The following is a 16,324-nucleotide window of genomic DNA, read 5'->3' as shown; positions in this document are numbered from 1 at the left end:
GAGGACATTAGAATAAGGGGGGAAAATTGCTGACCAGTTAGGATATGCAAGCCTTATCCATATGCAAATTTGAAAAACGAAGAATACAGGATTGATGTAAATAGTGTGTTCCATTAATCTTTTGGGGTTCATAATGTGCGGTCCATGGACTCAGAATTCTCTGGATAGAATTCAGGGGCCTATGAAGTTAGGTGGGAAAAACATGACATCTTTCTTTTTACTCCCCTCTAACTGAAATTTAGCATTTCCTTCAGTCATGGATGTTTTGAATAATCATTAATTTGAGAAGGGGACCATACGCTTTACCAAACTGCCAAAAGGTCCTTGGCACAAAAAAGGTTACGACCCCCACGTTTCTAGTTCTGACTCCCAAAGCAGTTTCTGTTATATCATTTAGACAGGCATTCTTCAGAGAGAAGTCTTGTTCTTAGTAAACGTAGAAGGAGTTTCACCATTTGGGAATCACATTAGTTGGTCAGGCAGCCATTTTGGTGATAGGTGTTATGGTGTGGTGATCTCAGCCTCAGTGTTCTCTTTCTCTGAACTCGGGCCATAAGTGTTGAGAGAATTTTTTAAAAGCACTTGCCACATGGTAAATGCTCAATAAATGGCAACTGCTGACCTTGTTAGGAATAGCATATAACCTGTCTGATGACAATGAGACTAATATTTTAATTTAGCAGCTTAGAATCAATCCACTTATCGTCCTATGGAATTTGGCTCTATTCTAGTTAAATTGGCCATTCCTTTTCTTAACAGGTGCTCAGTGATTGACCTAAAAATCTTATTCACAAATCTATGAAGATTTGTATCTGACATCTTTAAAGCATTGTATCTTCTTTACCTAGGCCATATTATAAATTTTATCTGACTCCTATTTTGAAAAGTCCAGCATTTGTAAAGAGCAATTATAATACTATTTGCATTAATCAGTATTTTTTTGTGAGGCTAAAAGCAAAAGGGTATATACATATAACTATTATAACACACTGTAAGCTTGGATGAAAATAGTTGTTTCTTATTTTTGCAATTAATTCCTAGAGCAACTACCTGTCCTCATTTGTTTGAATTCTGGTGTTTCCTCCTTGAAGACAGCCCCTCTCTGCTGAACTGCCCAAAAACACAGGCTTACTCAGGCCAAAAGCATAAGGTCTTCAGCCACCTGCAGGCAGTGAGCAGTGGACTGTGTAATGAGTGCTCTGGCGCTTTGCCTGTGCTGCTGCCGCACTGGGTCTGGTTTCACACCGGGTCTCTGTTCACACTGGTCCTGCACAGTGTGAGGGAACTTGGTTCACTCTTGCTCTGATGAAACCTGTGCAGTCTGTAAACCTCCAGGGCTGCTGTGGTGGCTAGCTTTAGGCTCCATGGTGAATACTTTTGAGTTCTCTTTCATGTTCCCGCTGCCCAATACCGTGCCATTAGGACTGGGTCTGGAGGGGTTTCCAGCTGTAGCCTCACCCAGTGCTAGAACTAGCCTCCCTCCCCTGCTTTATTGTGTAATGATACTTTTCTTATGTTTGGAACTATTTCTATATACTGTAGTCAGTACGTAAGGTTTGTCCAGAATTTGGGGTGAAAGTTATTAGGAATAGATTCATTGTGAAGCAGCCTGGTCATCAGCAGAAGTAACCCCAGTGATTGGAAATAATGTGTCTGGATTGATTCCAATCAAGGGACCTAGGGTGTCATCTCTGGGGGCAGGACTAGAGTGGGAGGCTCTGTGTAGTGGTGTGAACCATCTAGACAAAGACCGTTAATAGGATAGAGATGGTCTGTAGGAGCCTTAAGCAGCATTTTCCTGTAGGGGAACAAGGGCTCTTCACTAGGTTTTTCTAAATTCCCTTTCTCTGATTAATATTTTAACTTAGCAACTTAAAATTTTTTTAAATAATTTTTTTTGACTAGGCAATAACGTTTACATGGTACAAAAATCTAATACATACGAATGGGTGGACAGTGAAGGTCTCTTCCTCTCCGTCTCCCTGGCCACCTCCTTCCCTTCTCTGGAGGTAGCCAATTGTACCCATTCTTTATGTATCCTTTCTTTTAGACAGCTTTTTAATAAGTAACTTGGCTCTCTAAGCAGTGTGATGTCAGAAGGAGTCTCCTGCATAGTCAGTACGAGACTTTTAGGTCTGGAAAAGGGACATGTCCCTTTGTAGATAAGTAAATTGACTCTTTGGTTTGTATACCTAGCTCTTGTGACTTGGTTACGTGAGTCACATCTTGAGAAGCTAATCATCTCTTGAATATACTGATATCTTGTGTTTGTTTTGGATCCACAAAGTTAAGGGTTAGACTCCCATTCATCGTGGGAACTCTAGTAGGTGGCCAGCAACTAGTTTCCACATGTTATGTCTTTGGCTGTCTCTAACGGCAGTATATTTCCCTCCTTGTAATCAGCTTTGTGACTAAGAAGTATAATTTATCCTTTTAGTTAATTGCAGATATTGTTGCTTGTATTTGGAAAATTAGTTGATATGTTACCTGTTTGGAGAGCTGAATCTCTGGGCTGCGATTAAAATGGTGAATGTTAACCAAGACAAGGAAGAGAAGTGTGCTAAACACTTTTTAATGACGTTATATTTGGGTCATGCTTAATGATGCATGGTGTCAGACTTATTTCGAGTCTGAGCCTAGGTTTTGGTTAATTTGAGCCACTTAGATGTTTTAAAAGGTCAGAAAGTCTCAATTCTCAATGAAAGATAGCTTTATTGAAAACCATATTAATCCTTATTTAATTGAATCATCTCCTTAGGTTTGAAAGAGAAGATAGTGAGGAGCTTCGAAGTCTCGCCAGATGGGTCCTTCTTGCTCATTAAAGGCGTTGCTGGATATTGTCATTTGCTGGCAATGAAGGTGAATCATTATTAGTTGCTGCTTGCTCTTCTAAGATTGAGGCATTAGTGTAGGAGTAGTCTTGAACCGTACCCTATGGTGTCCTTAAATCTGCCCCTCAAGTAGAGGAGCACAGTGGGAGAAGTTCCTGAGTATAGGGGAAAACCAGGTTGAGTAGGTGCCACAAAAGGGAGAGCTAGATTGTTTTATTCTGCACAGTGTGATTCTCGCATGCACCTGCTAACCATTTGGTAAGTAATACTTATTGATCTTTTAGACTAAAGAATTGATTGGGAGCATGAAAATTAATGGAAGGGTTGCAGCATCCACGTTCTCGTCCGATAGTAAGAAAGTATATGCGTCTTCAGGTAAGTTAATGACATGATGATCTGAAGCGTCTTTGAAGCTTTCGATGTGTTTCCATTTCAAATTTAACCAAAAACTGTGTTTTAGACTTTCTTATTTCAGTAAGAAAATCAGTTTTATTTTTAGAATTCATTTTTCATTGCCATTTGTCTCCTCATAGCAATAACTGCTGATAGTGAAGGGCTAACCATTTAATATGCGCTGTTAACATGTTTGGAGCAAAGATGGGAAGAAAATGCTTATTTAAAAGATGATTCATTTTAAGACTTCCCTACTTTCTTTTTGAGACGTACTTAGAATCATCACACCTTTTCTTTCAGCCCCTTTAGACTTCGCTATCATTTGGAGTTTTCTCCGTTATTGACTGAAAACAATTGAGATCTCATCCTTTCTGACATTTCTGTGGTTCTCTTGACCAACTCTCATCCTGATGGTCTCTAATGTATGCTCTCTGCCCTTCTGACTAGCCTGGGTCATCTTTGGCTCTCACTCCCTTTCCTGAAGGCTCTTTGAGGCCATCACAATCGCAGAGTAGCTCATGCTGTTTGGTGGTGGGAGGTATGAGAGTGGTTCTGCCTGGGAGTGGTAGTCTGCAATCTCTGCAGAGCTTTTTAGCATTATTTTAATTTTACCTCAGCTAGGAACATTTGATAATATGGCATTACTTTTTTTAAAAAAGGATTTGCTTTAGCATTGCCTCATGTTTAACTTTCATTCTGGTTTTGTCCTAGACTCAACCTTACACAAAGTTGAGTTACTTTGCATGTGTATTTTTTTAAATTTACTAATATAAGAAGCTCAGCAGCATACATATTCCCTGTATTATGCTAGGTGTTCTGAGAGGTAAGGAATAAATATTGGTTCAGAGTGATGTTCCTAATGAAATGGCCCTTGGATTCTGGAAGTTGAGAATTAGAGTCAGTCAGTGGGGGAGAAGAGGTGGAGGGTCAGCAGAGATACTGAAATTTGGCGTATAAATTGGATGCAGGTGCAAAATATTTACAAAGTTGGTCCCTACTCTAGAGGTCTAGTTTACCATACGGAGGGCCCTGAAAGCAGGGAAGGAGCGGTCAGAAGGCGACATCTAGATGAGCTTCCCGCCCGTGAGCTCTTCTCTTCCCATTGCAGTCTTTGCTCCGTAGACTAATCTTTAGACACCTTTCTTTATTGTAACATTACCCTGCAGACACATGTGATGGTTTTAAAATTTGACCCTGTTCAATTTTTTCCAAATGTATTTTACTACTACCTAACCTAAACCCTTCTGCCAGCCTGTCAAGTTTTATTTGTCTAGGAAATAGTTGAAACAGTGAGATTCATTGAATTCTCATTGGGGGAGATTAAGAGTATAGAAGAGTGAACTTTACAGCAATATCCACAGAAAAGGAAGAGATGAAATAGGTTTGAGATGAGTGTAGGGTCATAGAAATGTAGAGTGAGTGTGGGGAACAGGGTGATCATCTGTATCGAGTGCTGTAGGAGAGAGACAAAGAATAAGGACTGATTTTGGCAATTAGAGGGTCATTTCCATCATGAAAATATTTCTATTCTCTTCAGATTTAATATCCCCTCTTACTTTGCACACATTCTCCCTTCTCTAAACTATTTGTGCTTACTGCTCTCAGTTAGCATTTCTTGTTATTTAAGTGACTTGGTAATAGATAAATTGTGTGTGTCTTATTTAAATGGTGAATTCCCGGTGGTCTGGATCAGTTTGTTCTTCACTTCCTCCTCCTCCGTCGTCAGCATCGTCAGTCTGGTATCTGAGTCACCCAGCCTTACATTCGAGGTGCTCTAGTACCTCGTGATAGATGTTGGAAGACATATGCTGGTGGGTATTTTGTTTTTTCAGTTTTTGCTCCAATAACTTATTGGAATAAAATGTAGAAACTTTTTCTAGAAGCTAAACTCAAACCAAGACTTTGTGATTTTTTCACTCTGAATCTGAAGATACTGTGTAGTAATGACTAACTGAGGGTGCAGTTTTCTATGTATGAGACTGTGTATACGAGAAATATTTTTAGGCCGCTTTTCTAGACCTAGGACACTTAGAGTAGGTCATCATTTGTAGTCCCTTGTACTGTTAAAGAGGGACTAAGAATGGTCAGTTCACTTGCCTTTCAAGTTTAAAGCAAAATTAACTGAACCCTCTTTTGGCTCTTTCATGCAGCGGATGGGGAAGTTTACGTTTGGGATGTGAACTCTAGGAAGTGCCTTAACAGATTTGTTGATGAAGGCAGTTTATACGGGTTAAGCATTGCCACATCTAGGAACGGACAGTATGTAGCTTGTGGGTAAGTAAAGAGGTTCTAGTAACCTTTGATCACCTTGTGCTAATGAGAAAATATTAAAGGGTTGAATGTACTAGATGGTGCTTGAGTATAAAGTGTTCAATTATAGGAAATCGGTAAACCCAGATCTTTTACATTTTATTGTCTTAATGCAATGCTTAAGAATAATAATAATGGTGGTTTATCAGCTCTTTGGCAAAGAAAATACTAGACTGCCTTACATCATTGTATTTTCTCTTACATTTGAAGCATGTATTTGGCCACGTCAGGTTTTCCTGTTAGCTTAGTTTCTTGCCATTGATGAGGAAGTAGAATAAGATAAACTTTGGGTTTAAGTCTTAAAGATACCTAAGTTATTTTTTCCTTTATCTAGGAGGTATAAACCAGAAACGTGTTCCTTGGAAATAGTTTTTTGTATTGTAGAAACTTGGAAAATATTATCTGGAACATGTTACTGTGTTACGTTTATTACACTTGGGAAAAGATGGCTTTATTCTCCTACTTGACTCTAAAGGTGCAGGGTGGGAGGAGGCGCGTTAGATATTTACTCGTGATTCTAAACTGTCTTACCTACCAAACCATTAGGCAGCACGTGTAATTTTAGAGGTTTCAGAAGTGGATTTTTATGACTTTCTTAGACTAAACACAAGTGATCCGGAGAGATTTCAGTCAGATCCTGTCTGGGAGGGAGGTCAAAGGGGTCTTGCCTGTCCAGAAGCAGAGCGTACTCACCACTCTTTCTTCACTTCACTCCCTCCTTCAAGGTTAAAATTGAGGAACTGCTTGTAAATATCCCTACGCCCATTTGAAAATTGGTCAGCTACTACCTTTGGGGCCTGGGAGGAAAGGAAAGTAGAACCAGGCTGTGGAGCTTGGAGACCAGGCCAGCATCACGTGGACAGTGAGGCAGTAGGACAGTGGCAGGTAACTTGGTGTGGGAGTGCCCGAGTTAAGGTCCTTCCCTTTCGTGTGTTTCCACTAGTCAAACACCTGTGCCACCCTATAGGCAGGAACAGCTCAGTGTGAACCCCGCATCTGCCAGAGTGCTGTGCACTGTGGCAGCAAGTCACGATTAGCAGAACTTCTGGGAATAAAGCCCCTTTTAAATGAAGACTGGTGTGTAAACTAATGACAGGCAATTTTAAGTAGAACTGCTTTTGCCTCTGTGTGGGACAAGAATAACTGCACACAAATGACCTTCGTTCAAATTTGTGAAGTTAGTCTTTTTCTGGTCCTTGCCTTTCTTTTTTGTATCACTTTTTTTTTAATGCCCTTTGAAGGGTCCAAACAGGAAAGAATCTAATATTAGTAGTTTAAATTCACGTGATTTTAATTGCCCGTTGGTGTAATTGAATTCTGATGATTCTGATATGCTTGGTCAAAGAACATTGTTAAACCTGCAAGGAAAGGCCTTAACCTTTGTTAGAGGAATTTCTGATGTTAATAGGCAGGTGGGGAAGAGTTACTGGTGGTGGAGGAGCCAGAGGAGGAGAAGCTGAGCCCACCTGGCTGTCTGGGTGCCAGCTCCCTCCTTTCCTTTCTGTCGTGTCGTGTCGTGTCCCGTCCCACCCCGCTGCCTGCAACTGGTGTGAAAGCACTCTGTTCTGGCCTCTGCAGCTGGGAATTAACTCCTTCTTTGATCTCAGAACTTATGTGTTAGTATCGTTTAACTCTTCTCGTTCAGTGTCCTGACATAGGATGCTTTCTATGTGTGGTTTTGCTCTGAAAAGGAAATAGAGCAACTAAGAATGTTGCAAATAGAGAGCTCTTTTCGTTTATGTTACTGTTTTTTTACAGCTTTGGTTAATCTAAGGATTGCTGTATATTTTTAGCAAGTTTTCACAGTAATTCATCCAACATCAGTGTTAAACGTTCTTGGGAAGTCATTCTGGATTAACCCTTCATTTTATAGATGGGGGACTGATGCTCTGAAGCGTCCTGAAAGACACAGCTGGAAGGATTGACCTTGAACTCTGCGGTCTTACTTTTTCGGGTGCCGCGGCCTTCTCCCTCCACTGGGTAGAATCTGTAGTTAACTGGTACCTTGGCTGTATCTTCTGTAAGTGAAGAAGGGGAAAGAGTGGAGACATGGTGTACTCTCCCTTGCATATGACAGCCCTTTGTATGCATAGGCCCTTGCAGTCTCAGAAGGTAGCTCAGCAAATTCAGAGGGCCCCATAAGGTGACTTGGAGACTCCTCTTTGTTTTGTTGCTTTTGCTTTATTTTCTCTGCTTGCAGTGAAGAAGTTAGGAATGTCTCATGCTCTAGCCGTGGCACAGATCCCTAGCTTGGGCTCCTGCCTTTACTGGGGTATGCAAGCTATAAAAACCACTTTGGGGTCTTTGCATTTTGAGAATTGTAGGTCAATGCCATAGAAATACCTGTCTTCATATTTTCAAATCAAAATTCTGTCAGGTGATAAGACGTTTGTTGACTTTAGTCTTCATCAGCTTGTTAAAAATACACAAATTAAGATGGTCTTTTTACTTTGATTTCCATCTAAGTAGTTTTAAATTGTGCCTTGAATAATAATTATGGTAAAAAGATTATAATATTAATAGCAACCTTTTTTCCAGCGTTTATTGTGTGCCAAGGTCTGTTGTTTTCCATCTGTAACTATGTATGTATGTGTGTGTGTATATATATTAACTGTATATTTGTGTGTGTGTGTGTCCTTGTGAGGAAGATTGACCCTGAGCTAACATCTGTTGCCATCTTCCTCTTTTTGCTTGAGGAAGATTGTTGCTGAGCTAACGTCTATGCCAGTCTTCCTCTATTTTATGTGGGATGCCACCACAGCATGGCTTGACAAGCAGAGTGCTAGGTCCGTGCCCGGGATCTGAACCCGTGAACTTCACGCCGGCAAAGTGGAGTGTGTGAATTTAACCGCTGCGCCACTGGGCTGGTCCCTATATATATTTTTATATATAAATGAATTCTTGTTTCCTACTCCGAGATATAGGTACTGTTTTTTCCACTTTACAGGTGAGAAAGCTGAGGCACTGTGAGTTAGGTAACTTGGTTGAGGTCACACAAATAGTACGTGGTGGAACCAAAATTACAACCCAGATAGTCTGGCTCCAAAGCCTGAGTGCTTCACCCTCCACTGCCGTGTTTTAAGGCACACCTTTTGTTTGTGTTTTTTAATGTATAAATGGGACAGTTACTAGAAGTTTTGTAAATTAAGGAGTCTTAGAAGAGGTAAAGAAAATTTGTAGTGCAGTGTGTCTTAAATGTGAATCCTTCTGTGCCATCTACATAATCCCTTTGGAAAATCGTCTTCAACCATTCTGTGCTTCAGCTTTTACATAGCTTTATCTTTTATCTTTTTAAGTCTCTAAATGTACCTTGGATTGCTATTTTTCCTACTTACATCTGAGTTCTAAACCCTTAGCTTAAAACTTTGCTTCAGGATTTTTGTGATTTCAGTAACCTACCTGGATTTGGAGATGTGGAAGATAGTCTTCTGTAATTTAAAGCTAACAAATGGAAAGCTTCTCTTTCATCTTTGAACTGTAGGATATTTTCAGTGTTAGTTTATTCTCATCATGATTATCCTTTTTGTCTTCTCTCTCCATTTGTTTGTATATCTACTTTTAATTTCTGGATGGTGTCTTAGTGAAATCCTGCATGTCCATCACAGTAGCCACTAGCCACATATGGCTCTTTAAATTTAATTAAAATAAAAATTTAGTTTCTTAGTGGTATTATACATTCTAAGTGTGCAGTAGCCACGTGTCTGGTGGTTCCCAAAACAGCACAGATACAGCACATTTCCGTCATCACAGAGAGGTGTACTGGTAGCACTAAATCAATCATTTTATTGATAAGGAAACTAAGGGCTGATTTAGGTAATTTAAGTTTTGTTTATTGGTTGTTACTCATTAAACTGGTTATCTGCAGAGCTGGATCTGGAACTCAGGTTGTCTGGTTCCCAGTTCTGTGTTCTTTCCACACTGACACCTCCTGAATATTTTCGTTTTATTTTAAAAGAATAGTAGATAATTCAGAGCTATAGAAAAGTATGAAATTCTTTGAGGTAGGGCCTGGAATTAATAGTTCTTTAGTTTTAACAGTCTCAGTAAACATTTAAAATGGGTCTCATTTTACTTCATCTGAGACTCTTCAGGACGTGTATGTTTTATAATGCAAGAAAAACTTGTTTTATTCAGTGGTGTGTTTTTGCCTTGGTTTTCTCTTTCATGAAAGCATTTATTGAGCGTTGAGCTAGGGATTGTGGGTTAGAGGAACAGTACATCATCAGCCCACAGTTCATGATCTTGTGGTGGGGACAGATGTACATGTTTCTCTGTTTACTAGACAAGTTATCCTAAGGGCTGCCTTGAGATACAGTGTTTTCTAGGAGTCTACGGAATGGTGAAGGCTGTTAGAATTGAACATCTGGAACAATTTGTTTTGGAGATACTTGCACTTGAGCTGGGCATTGTGAGGGTTAGGTAGTATTCAAAGAAAAGCATTGCAGATTGTGGAAAGGGTAAAGGTGTGGAGGCGAGAGAATTCAGGTCTGCATTCCAAGTGGGGTGTAGACGGGATGACTGCAAAGGTAAGCAGGCAGGGATGACTTGTGAGGCGTTTTATGCTGTGTCCATGAGTGTGGACATTATTTTGAGTGGAAAGAAACCAAAAAAGGGTTTTTTTAAGCAGAGGAGAATCATGATGATGTCTGAATTTTAGGGTTTGAAGTAGATAATTCATGTGACAGCCTTTAGAAGGGGAACAGATCGCAGGGAGATGAGCTTTGAGGTCACTGCAGTAATCTAGGCAGTAGGTCATAATCACTAGGGCAGGGGGAATGGGAATGGGGAGGTGGGCCAAGGATGCTTGTAACGGATCTCATAACTGCTTAGAAAATTGGGAAGGGAGAGAAGCAAGGACATTCTCAGGCTCCAGGCCTGAGCAGCTAGAAGAGTGGACTTGTCATAGGATGAGAGAGGAAGAGGAGGAGTTGTGTCAGAAGGGATACGTTCATGTGGCTGTGTCGAAAGCAGTTAGAAATGTGGTGTGGAATTACAATGAAGAGGCTGATTTGGACATGATAGGTGATGGGTGGTCGGTCCATGGGAGTAAATGAGATGAGTGAGACACGAGAGGTAGGTCGAAAATAGAACTTTGGGGGCCGGAGTCGGTGGAGAAAGAGGTGACTGAGGATGAGAGAAGAAGTAGAGTTTAGTCTTAGAGAATTGAGTAAAGGAGAGGCTTTAGTTCTATTTAGAGCTTGTTTGATTTGAGGTTCTGTAGGACAGCTGTGGCTGTGGTTTTGTCTTAGACTCTTAATTTGAGGAGCAGACTTCCTTGGGCCACCCTCACGTGGCAATGAAGGGGCAGGAAGCAGCTGCATAGGAAGGTCACACGCAGACCGAGTGGGGTTGAGGCCTCGGAAGGAGGCAGGCGGTCCTGGACATTGGGCGGTTTCCGGTCCCTCAGTGGCGGTGTGTTTGTGTTCTGTGGTGTGGAGCTGCAGCTTCTCTCTCCCCTTTTACCTACATTCTTGGCCTTACTGGTTTGCCTCACCCTTGTTTCTCTGAGTGTGGTCCTTAGATGCCCTCCAGCCCCACAATACCTGAGGTAGTGGTTTAAAACCAAGATTCCTGGGCTGCACTCCAGCTCTGTGGATCAGAATGCTGGCACAGGCGCATGGGCACATGGAGCCCAGGAAGCTGCTTTTAACACACTCGGTGATTCTTATGCACTATCAAGTGTGAGAACCAGGGTCTTATTTGCATTTTTTCCTCTACCTCAGGGCATTTCAGCTTCAGCACTGTTGATATTTTGGATGGCTAGTTCTTTGTTCTGGGGTGTCCTGTGTACTGTAGGAAGTTTAGCAGCATCACTGACCTCTAGCCACTAGATGCCAGTAGCACAACTACACCCCCCACCCCTCAGCTGTGACAATCACAGTATCTCCGGACATTGCCGGATGTCCCTGGGGGTCACAGAATTGTCCCTGGTTGATAACAACTGTTCTGTCTTACGGTACCTTCTTGCTCATATTGTTAATTTTTTCGTGGCCCCCATGTGCTATATGCCTTTTCTTCTTTGACTCCTACCACCACTGCCACCATGGTTCCCAGCCCCAGTTCATAAGATAAACGTTGATCTGGCTGATTGCTGTCATTCCTGTTTGGAAAGAGTTTTGTGTAGCAGGACACTCTGGTTGCTCATCTACTGTGGATTGACTGCCCTTGATTCAGGAACCTGCTTCTGGTCCCATCAGCTGTGGCTGGGGGTGGAAGGATCAGTCTTGTCTGTTTCTTTGGTAGGAGTTCACGGGTGAGTGAATAAAAGCATGCTGATCTGTCCCTTTGTTCCTCTTCTCCCCCTCACCTGTGGTACCCTGGCTTTTACCTCCTGTCTGCCTTCCCCAGCTGAGGCCTACCTATTGCACAAAGCTTCCTCTGGGGCAGCTTCACCTCAGCTAATTTTTCCCTTCTTTGAGGTTCTAGATCACATATGGAGCTTGGTGCTGAGTGATGTTTCTTTTGTGTTTCTGACTATTTCATGCAGGTGTATGTTTTCTGGGATAAATTCCTTCTGATATTCTATTCCTGTGACACTTTGCACACCGCCGGACTTGTGGAGATCATTCAAAAATATCTACTAACCACTGTTAGTAGCATATTAGAATCAGTTATACTCTTTTAGCACAAATGGCATTATAGGAATAAGTTGCCATATCTCAAAATGATTAACTTGTGCCATTTTTCTTCCAAAAATTTAAGCAACAGTCAAGTAAGAATTAATAGGCATTATTTTAGGAGCCTCTGCTGTTCATGGTGGTAAGATTTGATCTAAAATTGATGTTTACAAGAGAGCTATATGGGTTATAATTTTTTGTCCTTAATCAAGATGGATTTAGACATAAATCAGTTTTCAGCAAGAAGAGAGATTTAGTATAAAGTAAATACGTTGAATAGATATTTTGATCCAAGTCAAAAATATAAATAAGGAAAAGATGAAATTTGTCTTAGTTTGGGCTGCTGTAGCAAAGTACTATAGACTGAGTGGCTTATAAACAACAGAAATTTATTTCTCATAATTGTGGCAGCTGGAAGTGTGAGATTAGGAGGCCAGCATGGTCAAGTTCTGGTGAGGGCCTTCTTCCAGGGTGCAGTAGGCTGACTTCTTGCTGCGTCCTCACATGGTGGGTAGAGAGCAAGAGAGCTCTCTGAGTCCCTTTATAAGGGCCCTAATCCCAGTCATGAGGGCTTCACCCTCATCACCTCATTATCTCCCAGAGGCCCTACCTCCTAATACTGTTACTTTGGGAGTTAGGATTTCAAACTGTGAATTTGGGGAGGGCCTTATGAACAAACATGAACAGTCATTCAGTCCATAACAAACTTATATAAACCAAGGATATATATATATAGTTTCTCCTGAGTAGTTAGCATGGTCTACATACAGTGAGCTCTGTTTAAGTTAAGGGATCCTTAGAATCAAATAAGAAAATGTATATGTAAGTAGTTTGAAGACTTTAAACTACTAAATTCTAACACTGTTTGTGTTGCGCGCTGGCTATAATTTCAAGCCATTGAATCTTTAGTGTGAACTGACTTTGTCTTGTTTATGCCTTGTGTCTGGTTCATTGTAGGTAGTAGTATTAAGTGGATAAGGGAGGCTGTTTGAGTGGTAGGAATGAGGGTACACTTGGTGGAATACGTGTGTATCACTCCTGTGAGTTTGAAGCTTGATTTCTTGCATCTTTCAAGTTTGTATTGCATTGCATTTGCTAATTAAGTTTTAACTAAGTATCTATGAATTACAAGTACCTTATTCCTGTTGCTTATAAATGATGCCCATAACATTAGGTGGTCTGAAGAGTGAGATCAAAGATGTTTACTGAAAGCTCTTGCCTGTTAATGAGTCTGTTGATGATAAGGTCAGGAGGTTTTACTTTTTATGAATATTGGCTGTACTTCGTTGCTGGCAGATGTTCTGGTAAACTTGGAGTGGATGATCACCTCCAAAACTCTTGAATGTAGATATTCCCAGTAGAGCAAAACTAAGATGCCTGCTATTGCTGCTGCTGGTCAGCACAGTTTTGGAGGTTCTCACAAGTAGAATAAAAAAGAAAGGAGGAGATCTCAGTTGGCGAGGAACAGCTGTCATTCACACATTGGGATGTTAGGTGAGCCATAAGTGCCGGGAGAATGGTGGTCTCCGTCTCTTTTGCTCACCTTTGCATCCCAGGCATTTAAATAGCGCCTTGCATGGAGTTGACATTGAGTAAATATTTATTAAGGGAATGAATAGTGGAGAGTCTCTGCCTTCTTGGATTTTCCAGCTAGACTCAATTGAAAAGCTGCCAGAGTTAGCACGAGTTGAGCAAGACTGCAGTAGACCTGGTGGAATGTGTCTAGCTTTGAGCTTGGGATGAACTCTCCAGCGCTGCTCCCTTTGTAACACGAAACGACTGCAAATACCAGTTTATGGGGTTAAATCTCTATGTGAAAGCCCTTTTGCTTGTTTTTAATCTGTTGTATTCGCTTTTCTCTTTGCAGTTCTAATTGTGGAGTGGTAAACATATACAGTCAAGATTCTTGTCTCCAGGAAACAAACCCAAAGCCGATAAAAGCTGTAATGAACTTGGTCACAGGTGCTACTTCTCTCACCTTCAATGCTACCTCAGAGATCTTGGCAATTGCTTCAGACAAAATGAAAGAAGCAGTCAGATTGGTAATGTTTCTTTACCCTTTCCTTTTATCATTGATAATTTTTAAATTAAATTGAAAACATGGAAAGATAACAGGGAAGCAGAGTGTTGGATTATTTTTAAAAGAGTAGCTTCTTTTGATGTAGAAATTATTAGGATTGTAGCTTTTGGGTGTGGTTATAGAAATGCACAGTAGCCACCAAATTTGTATTATGTCACTTCTTTTGGGAATGCTGTGCTGTCCACCTTAACATTTGTTAAGTGATGGTCTGCATTTTCAGGTGTTTCTTTTGACATATATGTTAAAGAATCTGTTCAAGGCAAACACTTCATTTCTCTAGTTTTCTTTTTTCATCTTTCTTTTTAAGGCCTGTTGTCTTAATGGAGTGGAGGCAATTCTTAGATTTTCAAAGTAAATTGAGCTTGAAAATAAGTTGTATAAAAAGATTACAATTTAAATACCTAGGTAGAATGTGTGACTGTGTCTGTGCCAGGAGTCCTCAGGACCACCCCCAGGTTTGGCAGTTTACTAAGAGGACCCCCAGAACTCGGTCTGTGGTTGTACTCATGCTAAGAGTTATTACAGGGAAGGGATATAAAGCAACGTCAGCGAAGGGAAAAGGGGTTTGGGGCGAAGTCTGGAGGAAACCAGGTGCATGCTTTCACGAGGCCTCTCCTGTTGGCATCACATGGGACATATTTAATTCCTCCAGCAAGGAGTTGTGACAACATGTGTTGTGTTGTCTACCAGGGAAGCTCATTTGAGACTTAATGCCCAAGCTTTTTGGTGGGGCTTGACCATGTAGGTACCCTCTGCCTAGCATGTACCAAAATTCTAGGCTCCCACAAATAAAAGCAGGTGTTCAGCTTAAATCATGGTGTGCAAATGGTTTAGGCATGGTGAGCCATCCTTATCATTTAGAGAAAGTTTCACATTAGTGTAGGGACCTGTTTACCAGTCAGGTTCCCAGACACCACCTAAGGGCCGCACTTGCAAGCAGGCCTTTCTAAGGATAGCAGCCTCGGGCCTGTGTTAACCTCAGAGCTCAGCTTAAATGTCACCATCTCTATGAAGTTTCCTCCTCTTCAGGCAGAATCAGTTTCGTCATTCATTTAACAGTTACCTGCTCTAGGCACCAGCTATACAGACGGTGTAGAACTTTGAATGGCAGTGTTGTGTTGTGCTGTTGTTACGTGTATACCACCAGATTGTAAGCACTTTACAGAGACTGTTTTTATCTTGCTCACTTAGCATACTTCATCTGCTTTGTATAATAGTATATAATTTATAAAGGTTTACACAAAAAAATTTTGAGCCAAATAACTGTCCTCAGAGGATTAATGTACCCAGAGTCAACAGCTAGTAAAGGGCAGAACTGTGCTTCTAGAGTCCACATTTTTTCTAGCACTTTAGTGGTTTTCCAGCTGAATTTCTCAGAGCCCTAGAATGTGTGCAGGACTTCTGACTCAAGTAGGGCAAGGAGGGGGCTGAGCTCTTATCTGTGTCTGATGGAGCAGCTTCGCTGTTACCTGTGGTGTACGTTAGCATTCTGCATAAGATTTTCTTTGAGGGGAGAAAGGATTCTGCTGGAAAAAGAGTTAGAAAAATGCAGTATTGTATTTATTGCCTGTCTGTTGAGTGACTCATTTGATATATGAGAAGGTTCTAATTCAAGTCGGCTTGGAAATCTCCACTCCTATAACGGGAGTAGTGAGCTAGTGCATATTAACCTTTTATCGTTTTAATGGTAGTAAATTGTTTTAGAAAACCATGGGCTCTGTCTCCTGTTGATATAATACGTCTGCAAGACGCCTAGTAGTTAGTTCTGCCTAGTTTGCTTCACTGATCATGGCGGCACTTACGTTTTTTTATTGTGGCAAAATCACACAAGGAATTCATTAGTAACAGCCAAATCCCATTTTTTATAATTTTTTTTTTTTTTTTTTTTTTTTTAAGATTTTTTTTTTTTTTATTTTTTCCTTTTTCTCCCCAAAGCCCCCCGGTACATAGTTGTATATTCTTCGTTGTGGGTCCTTCTAGTTGTGGCATGTGGGACGCTGCCTCAGCGTGGTTTGATGAGCAGTGCCATGTCCGCGCCCAGGATTCGAACCAACGAAACACTGGGCCGCCTGCAGCGGAGCGCGCGAACTTAA

The 16,324-nt window shown here is 41.0% G+C and overlaps 1 protein-coding gene across 2 annotated transcripts in view; it reads left to right on the top strand.

The window, feature by feature from the left end:
• UTP18 (UTP18 small subunit processome component) overlaps positions 1 to 16,324 on the top strand; it is a 35,787-nt gene that overhangs the window by 14,268 nt on the left and 5,195 nt on the right. For both annotated transcript variants that reach the window (XM_044745209.2, XM_014833594.3), the window contains exons 8-11: positions 2,759 to 2,859; positions 3,116 to 3,206; positions 5,375 to 5,498; positions 14,019 to 14,193. In XM_044745209.2, the coding sequence (XP_044601144.1) occupies positions 2,759 to 2,859; positions 3,116 to 3,206; positions 5,375 to 5,498; positions 14,019 to 14,193 (491 nt within the window). The remainder of the gene's footprint in view (positions 1 to 2,758; positions 2,860 to 3,115; positions 3,207 to 5,374; positions 5,499 to 14,018; positions 14,194 to 16,324) is intronic.

The sequence above is a fragment of the Equus asinus genome, chromosome 13 (assembly GCF_041296235.1).
Source record: "Equus asinus isolate D_3611 breed Donkey chromosome 13, EquAss-T2T_v2, whole genome shotgun sequence".
NCBI classification, from domain to species: Eukaryota; Metazoa; Chordata; class Mammalia; order Perissodactyla; family Equidae; genus Equus; species Equus asinus.
This window is presented reverse-complemented; position numbering and strand designations above follow the sequence as displayed.